This window comes from Onthophagus taurus, chromosome 2, assembly GCF_036711975.1.
Source record: "Onthophagus taurus isolate NC chromosome 2, IU_Otau_3.0, whole genome shotgun sequence".
NCBI lineage: Eukaryota > Metazoa > Arthropoda > Insecta > Coleoptera > Scarabaeidae > Onthophagus > Onthophagus taurus.
Window position 1 is genome coordinate 24807223 of NC_091967.1, and position 16350 is coordinate 24823572.

General features: G+C 32.5%; 2 protein-coding genes across 2 annotated transcripts in view; one reads left to right on the forward strand and one right to left on the reverse strand.

The window, feature by feature from the left end:
• LOC139429074 (uncharacterized) overlaps window positions 1-9039 on the reverse strand; it is a 93266-nt gene extending 84227 nt beyond the window's left edge. Inside the window, exon 1 of the mRNA XM_071194550.1 lies at window positions 8978-9039. The gene's annotated coding sequence lies outside the window, so the exon portion shown is untranslated. The remainder of the gene's footprint in view (window positions 1-8977) is intronic.
• LOC111418461 (calreticulin) lies at window positions 1527-10463 on the forward strand. The gene is made up of 4 exons (XM_023051004.2): window positions 1527-1822; window positions 1903-2007; window positions 9262-10262; window positions 10325-10463. Exons 1-4 carry the CDS (start codon window positions 1735-1737, stop codon window positions 10340-10342), a joined length of 1212 nt encoding a protein of 403 aa, XP_022906772.1. The 5' UTR covers window positions 1527-1734; the 3' UTR covers window positions 10343-10463.
• Window positions 10464-16350: the final 5887 nt, after the last annotated feature.

The following is a 16350-nucleotide window of genomic DNA, read 5'->3' on the forward strand; positions in this document are numbered from 1 at the left end:
AAAAATAAATTTTTGAAATAAACGACAATTTTTTCGAATTTTACAATTTTCGCCAATTAAGTTTTAAAAATTCGTATAAAATTCGTTTCTTGGAATATGAGTTTGAAAATTTCCCAAAGTATTAATAAAAGTGTCCTTTTTCCAATGAACCAAGCCATTTTGAAATATAACTTTTAGTTTTTGAGAAAACAATATTTGAAGTTTTGATAAAATTATCAATGTTGCAATTTTCATCGATAACTTTCAAAATTCGCTATAAAATTAATTTCTTGAACGATCCTTGTGGAAATAGCACCAATTATTAATTAAAGTATCCTCTTTTTAATGCAACAAGCCGTTTTGAAGAATCACTTTTAGTTCTTGAGATATAAATTTTTGAAATGATCGACAATTTTTTAAAATTTTGCAATTTTCGCCAATTAAGTTTTAAAAATTCGTTTCTTGGAATATGAGTTTGAAAATTTCCCAAAGTATTAATAAAAGTGTCCTTTTTCCAATGAACCAAGCTGTTTTGAAAAATAACTTTCAGTTTTTGAGAAAACAATATTTGAAGTTTTGATAAAATTTTCGATGTTGCAATTTTCATCGATAATTTCGCTACAAAATTAATTTCTTGAAGGATCCGCCAGTTTGTAATTAAAGTATCCTCTTTTTAGAGTTGCTTCATTAGTTAAATGAGCATCAAAAAAGTTTATTTTGTATCTGGGATCCAAATAAGTTGACAAATCTTATCAGTTTTCTTATTAATTTCATTTTTATTCAATTATCGCCATAATGTGGCAATGTATCACTTCACAAATGCACCAGAAATTATAACCATAATGGCCATCATGTTAAAAACCAGTTTGTTTAATAAATGAAGTTTTTTACTTAATTTACAAGTATTATTCTTAACAATTACGTTCAAATTTTTTTGATTTTGAACTATGGACTGTATCAAATAAGCTGTATATCACTATGTTTAGATTATCAACACAATTATGTATTATGTTGTTTTTTCAAATACTATTATATTTATTAAATTTAAGTTAAATATTTGGATGCCATATAATAAGTATAAAATTTGATGGAAATTATAGTATTCATAATTAAGGAACAAGTTCAGCAAAATTTTTTTAGTGTAGACTAACCTAAAAATGATTTAATTTTATTGAAATTTCGAATTATCATATTGTAAATTAAATTTTAGATTTAATAATTTCATTTTCAAATCAATTAAATCCAAGCTTCACTTTCTATGATAAAAAAGTTATGTAAAAACTTGATTTATTACACTAAAAGATTAATTTGAATAAATTCATTTCCGCGCCGAAAATATTGTCACGTCACTAACCAATCAAACGTCTCCAACTGTACATCGAACCAAACAATCTAACACCTACGTATGTATCTATCTTTCTCACTCGTACTCGATTAAACGGAATGAAAACGCAAGGTATAAGTGACGTCTTTGATTACGTTGTTGACAAGTAAAATCGACCAATCAGATTGTTCCATCTGTCGACCGGTTAAACTGTCATAGACATTCACCGAACCGTTCGGATCCGCTAACAATCGCATCGTGGAGTTCGTGTTGTTCAGAACGTAAAAGACGGTTTTCGTTTTTATTAGAAAAGTAAAATCATATTAATAGTAAGTTATTGAAAAAAGCAGTAAACGCGGTATCGATTTTCTCGGTATTACTGTTCGAGAAAACATTTTTCAGTTTTATATAGAATAATTTATAAAATAATAATGAAGGGTTACTTGTTGTTTGGGTTGATTTTGGGCTGTATATATGCGACGTCAGCAGAAGTTTTTCTCGAAGAGAAATTCAACGATGGTAAGTTAATTAATAAATCGAAAAATTTTCGTTTATCACGAAGTATAAGATTCATTTTCATGGGTATTAATGCGTTTTAGATTCGTGGGAGAAGAATTGGGTGTATAGCAAACACGAGGGCAAAGAATTTGGAAAATTCGTCGCAACTGCAGGAAAGTTTTATAACGACGAAACCGATGATAAAGGTAATAGCATTCTTGAAAAGGAATTTTTATTTTTGGTATTTTATTTAATTTTTAAAAGTTGAATGAACTTTGAAAATGAAACTTTTAAATTTTTTATTATTTAATTATAGTAATGCATTTTAATGTCCTTGTCTTTGTACATTTGGTTGCATATGTTGTACTTTTTTTACAAATTTTTAAAAATAAGAAATTAATATTATTTTGTCTTATCAATGCATTTATGTAATCAACATTTTAAAATGCTAACAAGCTATGATGTATTACTTATTAATGAAGTAATGATAAAGATAAAAAATGACCTTAATGTTGGGGAAGAAAAAATATGATATAAATATTGTAATCATGAATAGCTAGTAAAGTTCTAGAACTATTTTAATATTCATAGCAATATGAGTAATCCTTTAAATAGAGAAATAATGAGAAAGATAAGAAACTATTTGAATAATACGTTTTTTTGCAATGTTTTTGAACTAAATTTTTTTTTCAATTTTTAATTCTAATCTAAGCACATCAATATTCCTAAAATAATATCAAATTCAGGTCTTATTTCATTAATTCTAGGTAATTTACAATATTATTTAATCACCTCAGTATAAACTTTCATAATTATGATATCTGAATTATTATCTATGAATATGAAAAGGAATAAAACAAATCCATATATTGTAGTTATTCTTATCTCTATCAGTTACAATACACAAAATGCTATTGAGCTTAGACAGATTGCTCAAATTTATTTATTTTTTTCGTTTTAATAACTTCTCTCATTGACTAATTAATAAAAGATTATAAAAGATCTCATGAATCTCCTTAAGGGGGTATGCCACCTTGAATACCCGAAAATAATAGGTATTTTTAACATTTTTTTACAATAAGACGAAAGAATTTTTCTAAAAACGGGTTGCAGGGTGTGAATAAGCCACTTTTCTAGTTTTAAATACATATTTTATTTATTAACAGTTATTAAAATTGCACCCGCTAGATGTCGGTAATGTCGGCTTGCAAATCGTGTAGGGTCAAACTGTGCGCAGGATTTCTCCTAATGCGTAAGTCGAATAATTAAAACTTGAATACGATTACTTTAGTAAACTGAAAAACTAGGGAACTATGTAGGATTTTTAAAAAATATTCATTTTTGACGAAATGGTGACGATTTCACAAGGAATGTCGTATTTATCGATAAAAAACGTACATAAAAATGGTTGTAAAACAGAGAATCTGAGACATATCGAAAAAGCGCTACGTACTTACCTAGAATAAGATAATACAAACTTTTGAAAAAAAAATCTTGAAAATCCGTTGAAAAATGTGGAAGTTATCGTGTGCACAGATTTGAAAAATGTAGTTTCCAGAAACACGTGTTTAAAGTTTTCGAATGTAAAAAATTGTATATTTTTTCTAGATAGCTTATTTTCATCTTCTGCAGCTTTTCTGTCTGACAGTAGGCTTCTACGAGCTTCTTTAGCTTCAGCAGTCATGGAGCGCTCAGCGCGAGTAATGCGATTTAAATCCGTTTCATGACAAAAGTCGAAGCACGATCTTCCAATTGTTAATTTCAGTGCTTGCATTATTTCCATAATGCTTGTAAGACCGTCATTAAAATTGCAAGCAGCTATATCAGACGCAATGTCAACCACTTTCTTGTCACTATGAATAGTTTTTGGTGCGATAGACCATAACGCAATACGTATATCCACCTAAATATCTTGTCAAAAGATCTTCCCTTGATAGTTCTTCGTACACAGGTTTCACTGCGTTGAAAACATCATTGCCGATTGCTGGCTTGTGAGTGTACTCATCGATTTCTGACAAAGCATACGCTTTTTGCCAGGAACACCACGAGTCCGCACCAACTGGACGATTGTCATGCTTTGGAGTTTCATCTGTTGAAATTTTATGATACAAAGTAGCCCAGATCTCTTTTTTCATATCCTTCACGAAATCGCAATTTCTGCGAATAGCCAATCAATAATATAAGGAAAGTTCATCAATTAATTTTCCTGTTAATTATCCTTTGCCTCTTAATCCGCGGGTGTTTCTTTTTAGATTTCGTAACCGTGTGTCCATTCGTTTCTGAACGTGATCGACGCATTCTTTTTTGGTTACTATTACACTATCATAGGGCTGAGCGTCCATAATACCTTTGAAGGTTTTGCTGTCTCCGTCTCCTACGTAAAAGCAGTAGTTCAAATTATGTTTTTCTTCGGATCGTTGAAACATCTCTACGACGGAGTCCACTTCTATTTTTCCTGAAGATCCGACATGGTTTATATCACATATTTCTTTATGGTCTTTCCAGTAACTACACTTTTTACAAATTTTTGACTTTATATTTGGAATTACCCCTTTGTTCGATAGAAGTCGGGTAAAGTTTTCTACGAAAATGAGTTTTTGTTTTTGTGAAAATGATATTTTATGTTTTTTTTAACTTCAAGGTCAAAAAACCTGCATATACAATGGATAAAAAATGAAACAAAAAGTAGTTACAGAAATCTTAGAATTTCTGGTGAGGTGTGTTACAAAAATCAATTTTTTAGGCAAATGTTTTCTTAAGCAAAAAAAATCACAAAAGTATGATTTAGAGGTTACTTGAGACATACAGGATGTTTCTGTAAGTTGTGGCATAATTTTAATCACACAATGATGACAATTCGTGTAAAAATGTTTGGTCTAAGTCTAAACACATAAATGTCTAAGATATGGGCCTTCAAAATTAAGAAATTTTTAACATTTTCTTAAATATTTTCAATATTGTTTGTCTTAGAATGATGAAATTTGGCCAACAGTGCAATGTTATCATAAGAAATCGTTTAAGATCACTTTTGAAAAGGTGCAAGCACAGGATCAATTGCTTTACTCTTATTATGTCGTAAACCCTTAAATTTTCCAACTGATTCTAAAAGCCTATTTCATTTAAAAATTATTTTTACTCTTAGAAACTTTTGATTAGACGCATCGTTTTAGAGTTATTCACAAAAAAATACAACCCCGTTTTTGAAATACTGTCATTAATCTGTAGGCGTCCATGTAAACACATTATAACCCTGTCCTGTATAAGGATAAGGTCCACTTTTACCATCGTCCTGATAAACTATCTAGGGTCTACCTACTACGGGTACGGCGGTTTTAAGCGCTCTCATTGGCTAAGAGTTAGATCTATTGGATAAATTTATCAAGAGGTGGTCATTTTGATTGTGATTCCTATTAAAACTAAAAAAAATTTTGAAAGGATACCGCCAATACGTTTTGTGATAATGTCTTAAGCTAGCTAAGGTAATAAACTCTTCTCGAACAGTTCTGATACAGATGGGTTAGTTATCATTTTTTTGTAAGACTTTTTGTACATACAGGTGTTTTAAACCCATAAATGGCTAAGATATGGGCCTTCAAAGTTAAGAAATTTTCAAACATTTTCAATATGGTTGATCTTAGAAAGACTAAATTTGGCAAACAGTGCAATGTTATCATAAGAAATCGTTTAAGATCACTATTGAAAATATCGAGCCAGGAAATCGATGCTATACAGATGTTCACAAAGGTTGTTTCTTTAAAAGTTTCTTATTTTGTCATAAACCCTTAAATTTACCAACTGATTCTAAAAGCCTATTTCATTTTAAAATTATTTTCACTCTTAGAAATTTTTGATTAGACACATCGTTTTTGAGATATTTGCAATAAGATGCAACCTCGATTTTGGAATGTTTTTATTAATCGTAGTTGCCTATGGAAACAAATTGTAAGTAAAGACAACCTGATAGAAAAAAATTTCTATATATCGAAAAATATTTATGTGAGACAGAAAATTTAAGACAAAAGTATGAAAATAACGAGAATCAGAGGGCTCAATTCGTACACCCCAACTAGAAGAAAACATTTTCGATTTTGTGGCAGACTGTAGCACTGATAGTACTGCTGATAGCAAGAGTTTAAACATTTCAGAATATCCAAAGGTAAGTCGTGCCACGACCTTACCTAAATGCGTGATCTTAAACGATTTCTCATGACAACATTGTACTGTTTGCCAAATTTTATCTTAGACAAACCATATTAAAAATATTTAAGAACATGTTTAAAAATTTCTTAACTTTGACGGCCTATATCTTAGCCAGTTATGGGTTTAGACCAAAAATTTCTACACGAATCGTCATCATTTTGACTCTAGTATTTGTCATTAAAATTATGCCACGACTTACAGAAATAACCTTTACAAGTACAAAGGCTTTCATGGCCGATGTTAATTAAACAGACACTAGAGTACACTAACACTAGAACTAGAAACTTTCGGGTTAAGCCATGTTACAACCTTCTTCAGAAACGAAACCCGAACGGTTCTAGGTCTAGTGTTAGTTTAACTTTTTATATATGTTGATGGCGCAATTGTTCAATTTCACATTATGGACATCTATGGCAAAGCAGAAAACCAGCAACTAGTAGTCTTCTATTTTAATGTTTTTGACACTGATAATCGAGGTTGAGTATTGAAACAGTGGTAAATGAAAAAGAGTACATGAACTAACGGAGAAACTCGTAAATCTCGTAATGCAATAACTGCATTAAAAATGAGAAAAACATTCGACATTGATAATATCTTGCCAGAACTATTCTGAAATAGAAGTGAGTCTCCAGGAAACTTTATATGTATTGATTAAAAAGTTAAGGAAAGAGGAATGTATACCAACATGGCAATAATATACTCTATATACAAGAAATGACACAAGCTGTACTGTCAAAACTACCAAAAAATATTACTGTTATGTATCATATCCTGATATTCATGAATATACTAAACCAACAATCAATCCATATCCAGAAAAGATTATGATAGAGATATGTGAATATCAAACCGGATTTAGGAGAAGAAAATTCACAGTGCAAAAGTTGAGATGGATTGGCATGTAGAATGGACACAAAAAGTACCACAAGAATTATCTTCGTCGCTTTATGGACGATGTAGAGCAGGACCTAAGAAGACTGAAGGTCACGACAGACGTGAGATGAACAAGTTTGGAAGTGTTTGTGATGTTCTCAAACATTTGGGATATCTCCTTGGGATAAATTGATCTTACAGTTGAGTTTGTTATACAGGTGATTTATTAGCTCACCATCAATCTTTGACATATGATTGCTAATCCAATAACCAAAAAAAATGTTAATGAACATACAGTGAAATTCCTCTAACTCGAATCAATAAGGTAGCGGAAAAAAAACTTATTCGAGTTAGAGAAATCACCCTTTGAAGTTTGTTGCAGTCATTCAGATACACTCTGTATAAAAAAGGGGATGATCACAAATACGAAAACTACAGGGCCATAGCCCTGCTGCCGGTTTTTTCTAAAATTTTTGAGGAGCTTGTTAAGCGTCACCTTGTTCACTACTTATATATAGAGAGGGTAAATCAACTGCCACCGCAATTATTAGAATCGTCAAAGATCTCACGGATGCCCATGACAATCATGAGAAATCTAAAATAATTTGTTGTGATCTGAGTCGCGCCTTTGATACGGTGGATCATTCCATTTTGATCACCAAACTTCATTATTATGGTATCAAAGTAAGCATATATAATCTTCTAAAATCGTACCTTGCCTAGCGATATCAGTGTATTAAATGTGGTGATCTCTCGAATGTGAAGGAGTGTAAGTATGGTGTGCCTCAAGGATCCATACTTGGGCCACCATTATTTATTATCTACATTAACGACGTACCAAAAAGTGTAGAGGGGGTAACCACATGTTTGTATGCGGATGACACCACTTTTATTGTACGGGGACCGTCAAATGGGGCTGAGTCCAAAGTCTCAGACTTTGGACTCAGCTTCTGATTGGCTACAGGCTAATAGATTGTTATTGAATAATGAAAAAACACAAGTTATGAACTTTTTCCACAAAGGAGATAAGAGGAATTTTGACTGATCCTGCATTAAACTGGAATGATCATATTGATGTTTTGTGCGGGCGCTTAGTAAGTGCGGTTTTCCTTGTGCGAAGACTGATTCTGTGTGCCACGATGGAGGTTGCGAAAATGGCCTATTTTTCCTGCTTCCATTCTATTGCCGTGTGGGGGTCTGCGGTTGGTGCGAGGAGAGTGTTTGTGCTACAAAAACGATGTGTGTGTGCTATTGATAATTTGAAAAATCAAGACAGTAGTAAAGCATCTTTTGTAAACATAATATACTTACCATTCCCTGTACGTACCTATTAGCGTGCTTAAATTATGTACATAAAAATAAAGCCAATTTCAGAATAAATTCACAATTACATGAATATAATACGCGTAATAAGACACTTTTCGAAATACCGTTACATCGCTTAAAGGTGACGCAACAGGTAGTAGATTATCGCGGTGTAAACTTCTATAACAAGTTACCTTCGAATGTCAAAACTTTAAATCACACCCTGTATAAACAGCCTTAAAAACTACCTATAAAACCATATGAACACAATCGGATCGCAATGTTGCGTGAACTACATTTTACCTGAATTTTATTAATTAATATCATAAAAAATAATAACCAATACTGGATTGCGAGGTATCATTGGATTCGTATTTTTTAGCTCTATCAGAAAATGTTATAACGTATAGGTGTTCCATTAAAAAAAAACAGTTGACCCATTTCCGGAAAAACTAATAGTGTTAAACAATTTTTTATACTAAATTATTTGGGTTAACAAAAAATATAAACCGACGGGTTTCGGCTGAACGATATCCTGAACCGATTTCAAATTAGACAGCACATTATATTTATTTTATCACGTATAGACGAATATTTTCACCCTCTATACCAAAGAAATAAGTCAATATTATTCAGGATTTTTGTGCGTTTTAATTTCTATAACAACTTCTATAGTACTATTTTTGCTTTAATTTGTGTTTATTTTCATTAAATAAAAGAAAATTATTTATTATGAATAATTTAAATATACGTTTATTAAGTAATATTAATTTTAATGAAATCAATTGTATTACTTACCACCATACGATTATAAAAATGTTTGTTTTTCCTTCGCTACACAAATTTTAAACCTCTTTTGTGGCTGTGTTACAACTTCCACAGTTTTTATTACATCAAGATAAGATAAAAAGTTCATTTATTCTGTTATTATTATCACTAATCTCTTTAAAAACGCTTATATCCGCTTATTTTACAATATTTACTTAAGATAATAAAGATTACTGTCAAGATTAAAAAAATTACTCGTTAATGTTTTCTCGCCAATTTTTTATCAAAACAACTAAATAAAATTTTTCTTTTAGGTATCCAAACATCTCAAGATGCGAGATTCTATGCCCTCAGCCGTAAATTTAAACCATTCGCAACAGAAGGTCGCAATTTGGTCGTTCAATTTACTGTTAAACACGAGCAGTCTATCGATTGCGGTGGTGGTTATGTAAAAGTTTTTGATTGTTCGTTAAATTCGGAAGATATGCATGGCGAATCACCATACAGACTTATGTTTGGACCGGATATTTGTGGTCCAGGAACGAAAAAAGTTCACGTTATCCTTAATTACAAGGATAAAAATGTTTTAATCAACAAAGATATTCGTTGTAAAGATGACGTATACACGCACGCTTACACGTTGATTATTAAACCTGATAATACATACGAGGTTCAAATTGATGGTGAAAAAGTTGAAAGTGGAGAATTGGAGGCTGATTGGGATTTATTACCACCAAAGAAAATTAAAGATCCGGAAGCGAAAAAACCAGAAGATTGGGATGATAGGGCCACAATTCCCGATCCTGATGACAAAAAACCTGAAGATTGGGATAAACCTGAACACATCCCAGACCCAAGTGCATCAAAACCCGATGATTGGGATGATGAAATGGATGGCGAATGGGAACCACCCATGATTGATAATCCTGATTATAAAGGTGAATGGTCTCCAAAACACATTGATAACCCCGCTTATAAAGGTGCTTGGATTCATCCGGAAATTTCCAACCCAGAATACACTCCTGATGATGAACTTTACAAACAAAAAGAGATCTGCGCGATTGGATTTGATTTGTGGCAAGTTAAATCTGGTACTATTTTCGATAATGTTCTCATCACCGATGATCTTGAATATGCAAAATCAGCACTTGCCACTTTAAAAGATAGGCAAGATGGTGAGAAAAAAATGAAGGAGGAACAAGATAAGGCTGAACGCGAAGCTTCCGAGGCTAATGAAAAGAAAGATGGTGATTCAGATGAAGATGATGACTTTGATGAAGATGAGGAAGATGAAAAAGTACCACCTGTTGTAGAGGTAAATGTCTAAGTTTTTGTTGTGTTGAAAATGATTAATATGTTGTTTTTTTTTTGTTTTAGGAACACGATGAACTGTAGAGTGTTGTGCAAAGACTTTTATATTAAAAAGTGTGAAGTGTTTTTTGTTGAGTGTACTTTTTTTTGACTGATTTTGTTACGAGTATATTCATCTGATAATAAACATCTAAATTTATTTCAATTTGTGTTTTATTGATAATAAAGAGATTTGTGAAAAAAAGTATTTTATTTTGGCCTGTAAACTTATAAATAATTATTTCTGCCCTCATCTATTTTTCAAAAGCTTTTTCAAACATAAAACTATCAATTTAAGAAATTCACGTAAATTTCATTACTATGCTTGGCTCTTCAGCTAGTTGTGAACCTTGGTCTGGCTTATCAGTTCGTTCCAAACTTGTTTATCTTGCACCCATCCTCTCACACCCCTAACTTCCAACATTCTTACATCCTCCTCCACATCGTCTACAAATCGTCTCTTTGGCCTCCCAACCGATCTTCTACCCACAGGTCCACAGCGATCAAAGATAATTCTTATAGCATTTTAAATATCCATTCTGGCTGCATGGTCAACCCATGTCAACCTTTACACTTTGATAAATTTAACTATTTCTGGTTCACAATATAGAAGATACAACTCGAAGTTCTTACAAGCACTTTCCTCTCGAATCTCTTTGTGCTTTTTGGGATTTCTACACTAAGCTCCAAGTTTCATATCCGTCAGTAAGTACTGGTGGAGTTGAGGTCTTGTAGAAGACTAATTTGATTTTGCTTGGTAACTTAGATGTAAAGTTGAGAGAAGATATGTAGAAGTTGTTTTTAAGTCCATGGATGCATTTGTTGGCTTGGGTTATCCTTTTCTTGACTTCCTTACCGACCGAATTTTTAGTATTCATCAGAGATCCCTAGTATGTGAAACTGCTAACTATCGCTGTCTTATTATCCCCAACTTCCAAATGTTCAAGAACAACAAAATAAGAGAAATATTGTCAAAAAACAACAAAATTGAAGTTTGTGAATAAAGCTCATCAATGGAATTTTCTGCAAAACCGAAATATGCTGACCCTTCCTAGAAATTCTTGAAATGTAATGAACAAAGTATCTACACAATATATATATTGTTTTTAACACTGCTATCAATTTTATGTGATACTTGATCAACATACACATTTATGAATAACCTGTGCGATAACAGCAACAAACTTTTACTCTTGTTTTTCCACCTACTTTGCAAACTTTTGGGTGATAAACTGCTGGTGGAATCATGCCATTAACTAAACTTATATACCACTAGATAAAATGAAACATTTCCTAACGATTCCAATATATGCGCTCCAAAAACACACCGGTAAGGCTGTTTTTATAAAAAGAAATGGTTTTAACGTGGTTTACATTTTGTTATGTCCCGATAGAAAGAGCAGAAAATTTCCTATATGATGATACTGCTTAATTTTTTTGTTCCTATCAACTGAAAGAGTTGTATTCACGAAGGTCAATCTGCCGATTCTATGTGTAGAGTTGTTTATTAGAGGTGTTTTTTTAACCAACACCGATTCTGTTCTATAATAGTTGCATATGAGTTTGAAGTTTGATAATTTTGAGGTGCATTCGGTACACGGCAACGTTCAACGTGCCCGTGATGGCGTTGCTTCGATTGCGGTCAGTGGATAATAAGCAGGTTGTAAAAATGGGAAAACTCCGGAGCGAACTCTGGAGTGCAGCTGTTCGTAAACAACCCCTCCTCGAAGCTCGCACAGACTACATCACACCTACTTTCTTAAACAAGCCACACTTTGGCGTTGAAACGATACCGCAGAGCAACTTAAGCACAGGCAAAACGCTGACCATCTACACTGATGGATCAAAGAAGGCTGGAGGCTCCCTCGCACGATCTTCAGCTGCACCTTTTCACTTCGCTGAGGTCGTACTGCACGACTGCTCAGATCACAACTAGCGTTGTAATCTCCAAGCACCTAGTAGTGTTTTGGCAGCAGTGTATAGTAGTCTTCTGAAAGCATTAAATAGTCTTTGCCAACAATATCCAGCTTTCTCCAAGCAATTAGGAGTTTTTCCAACAATATTTAGCATTCTGAAAGTAGTTAATAGTCTTTTGGAAACTGTATTTTGTCCTTCTAAACAGATAATTGTTTGCTCCAGTAGTATTTACTCTTCTCCAAACAGGTCGTAATCTTTTCTAGTAGTATATAGCACTCTGAAAGCAGTAACTAGTCTTATGGAAGCAGTATCTCGTCTTTCCAATCAGTTTGTAGTTGTTTGTTAGCACTATCTAGTCTTCTGCAAGCAGATTGTAATCTTTTTCACCAGTATCTAGCATTTTGGAAGCAGTAGGTACCTTTTTTGGAGAGCATATCTTTCCAAGTAATTATTAGTCTTTTGCAGCAGTATCTCACATTGTGGAAGCGGTAGGTAGAGTAGGTAGGTAGATGCTTTTTGGAAAGCATATCTCTTTTCCAAACAATTATTAAAGTCTTTGAAAGCAATAAGTAGTCTGGGAAGCAGTATTCCGCCTGTCGAAGTAGGTCAAAACCTTTAACAGCAGTGTTTAGCGTTCTGGAAGCAATAAGTTATGGTCTTTTTCTGCAGTATCTGACATTTTAGTCTTTTAGTAGCAGTACTTAATCTTTTGATAGCAATAATTAGTGTTTTGCCAACAGTATCTAAAATCCAGGAACCAAAAAGCTAAAGAGGAGGGTAGGGCATCAGGTATAATTACAATGAACACGTGAGTTCGTTATTTTTAAAAAGTTTATTTAAGCACAAAATTATTAGAACAACATTAAACGAATTAAAACGAATGAATAAATGAATATTAAAATAGTTAAAACTTTAATTATTACTTACAATTAATTACAATTATTAAACTTTCTTTTAGATTATAACAAAGAGTTTGATTTGTAATAATCTTCGCGACGCGAATTGCACCGATGCTAGATGACAATTAAAATTACATTGTGCATTCGCGGTGTTTTATGTCTTTTCTTCTCGTTGATAGCGATTTCCAGGAATTCCTCCGGGATCCTGTGTCTCTAACCGTGTAACTGTATATATATTAGCTCAGTATCAGAATATTATGAAGTAATTAATTAATATTAGTGGTGGAACGGATAGTAATTTTGCGAAAAGCCGGATACCGGATAATCAGCATCCCCTTCGGCCGGATATCCGGTTATCCGGCCATTATGGTTATAATTTCTGGTGCATTTCTGAAGTGATACCCTACATTGCCACATTATTGCGATATTTGAATAAAAATGAAATTAATAGGAAAGCTGAAACTTTTTTGATGCTGATTTAATTAACGAAGCAACTATAAAAAGAAGATACTTTAATTAATAATTGGCGATATTTCCACAAGGATCCTTCAAGAAATTAATTTTATAGCGAATTTTGAAAGTTATCGATGAAAATTGCAACATGGAAAATTTTATCAAAACTTCAAATACTGTTTTCTCAAAAACTGAAAGTTATTTTTCAAAACGTGTTGATTCATTGGACAAAGGACACTTTTATTAACATTTTGGGAAATTTTCATACTCATATTCCAAGATATAGATTTTATACGAATTTTTAAAACTTAATCGGCAAAAAATGCAAAATTAGAAAAAATTGTCGATTATTTCAAAAATTTATTTCTGAACCACTAAAAGTGATTTTTCAAAACGCCTTTTTGCATTAGAAAGAGGATACTATAATTAATAATTGGCGATATTTCCACAAGGATCCTTCAAGAAATTAATTTTATAGCGAATTTTGAAAGTTATCAATGAAAATTTCAACATTGAAAATTTTATCAAAACTTCATATATGGTTTTCTCAAAAACTAAAAGTTATTTTTCAAAACGTGTTGGTTCATTGGAAAGAGGACACTTTTATTAACATTTTGGGAAATTTTCATACTCATATTCCAAGAAATCGATTTTATACAAATTTCTAAAACTTAATCGGTGAAAATTGCAAAATTCCAAAAATTGTCGATTATTTCAAAAACGTATTTCTCAAGAACTGAAACTGATTTTTCAAAACGCCTTTTTGCATTAGAAAGAGGATACTATAATTAATAATTGGTGATATTTCCACAAGGATCCTTCAAGAAATTAATTTTATAGCAAATTTTGAAAGTTATCAATGAAAATTTCAACATTGAAAATTTTATCAAAACTTCAAATATTGTTTTCTCAAAAACTAAAAGTTATTTTTCAAAACGTGTTGGTTCATTGGAAAGAGGACACTTTTATTAACATTTTGGGAAATTTTCAAACTCATATTCCAAGAACTGGATTTTATATGAATTTTTAAAACTTAATCGAAAATTGCAAAATTCGAAAAAATTGTCGATCATTTCAAAAATTTATTTCTCAAAAACTAAAAGCGATTTTTCAAAACGGCTTGTTGCATTAAAAAGAGGATACTTTAATTAATAATCGAAAGTGATAACAGCGACAGTTCTGTTAGTAATGAATGTGCAAAATGAACGAAACTGCAACAGAGATTTTATATATCCTATTGGGATTGTTACAATGAGGTTGCTAATGAGTCTAATGACACACCTGATATAGATAAAGTTGTATTCAATGAAAAAAGTCCTATTGGGGTTGAACTTGATTATTATCTGCAATATCCAACACCTAAAAGAGATACTAATTCCTGCGAATGGTGGAGTACTAAGTAATAGGTTTTTAATACCCGGCCAAAGCCGGATTAGAAGCAGTAGGTAACTTTTTGAAATAGTATTTCCTCTTTCCGAGAAATGTTTAGTCTTTTACTAGCAGTATTTAATCTTTTGATAGCAAGATTAAAGCAGGAACCAAAAAGTTAAAGAGTATCAGAATATTAATAATAATAATATTTATTTGCACAACCCACATACTTTACATATTTAACATAAAAAAAATCAAACATGAATATACAAAAAAAAAAATTTACAAAAGCAATATACATTACAATAGAACGGGGTTGAAACCAAATGGACTGCGTTTGGCTCGTAACATAGTCACGATCCACTCCTCCACGCAGCCCACAGAAAAGAAAAAAAGAAAAACTATAGATAGATAACAATATAGATGCATTAAGCTAAATAACTCAAACAGCTTTTGACCAGAACCACCAATTGATAAATTTGAACACATTGAACATTGCCACATCTAACGAACCCACCCTCATCGCAGCTCAGATAAATATTTTATGACGGCCTTTTTAAATGCATATCTCGGCTTAAAACAAAAGCAACGATTAAGGTCAGTGAAATACTTTGCAATATTGTATGGAAATGATTTCTTAAATAATTGAGTCTTATGCCTTGGAATTGCGATCTGACCTCTGAATCCAGTACCGAGATTGTGAATATCAGTTCTATAAGTTATACGACAGTACAGGTAAGGAGGCATTCGCCAAGTCAACACACTATGAAAAAACAAAGCGGTATGTAAAAACCTTCTCCTCCACATATTTAGCCAATTGGCGGCCTCTAACATATGAGAAACATGCTGACGACGTTTAATACCATAGATAAATCGTAAGCAACTATTCTGCACTCTCTGAATTCTACCAGCACTAACTTGATCTATAAACGAATGATAAAGTACATCCCAGTAATTAAAATGTGATAGTACAAATGACTCACATAACAATTTTCTAAGTTTCACATTCAAAACCGTTCTATCCAGACTCCCAAATACCTGACCGAATCCTGATACATCACCTCAGCCCCTCCAATAAGCAATCCTAGATCCCGCTGCGTAGCCAGTTTATTCCTTCCATTCGCAAAGACCAAACCAACAGTTTTATCCGAATTTACCACTAAACCCTGATCATCCGCAAAGCGGAGAATCCCGCTCAAGTCCTGATTGATTTGACTAAAAGCTAACGCAACATCCGATGGCTTAAAGGAGTAATATATCTATCTATGTATCATCCGCATAGAGATGATAGCGACAGGTACGAATGTACTTTTGAATATTGAGTGTATATATCGAGTACAGCAGTGGACCAAGCACTGAACCTTGGGGCACGCCCGATTTCACATTTAAAATGCTGGATCGACTGCCCCTAAA

Bases quoted from the DNA above. Each gene is read 5' to 3' on its own strand.
- LOC111418461 (XM_023051004.2), top strand. From the start codon at position 1,735: ATGAAGGGTTACTTGTTGTTTGGGTTGATTTTGGGCTGTATATATGCG. The intron at 1,823-1,902 runs GTAAGTTAATTA...AATGCGTTTTAG, and splicing joins CGAAGAGAAATTCAACGATG to ATTCGTGGGAGAAGAATTGG. The intron at 2,008-9,261 runs GTAATAGCATTC...TTTTTCTTTTAG, and splicing joins CGACGAAACCGATGATAAAG to GTATCCAAACATCTCAAGAT.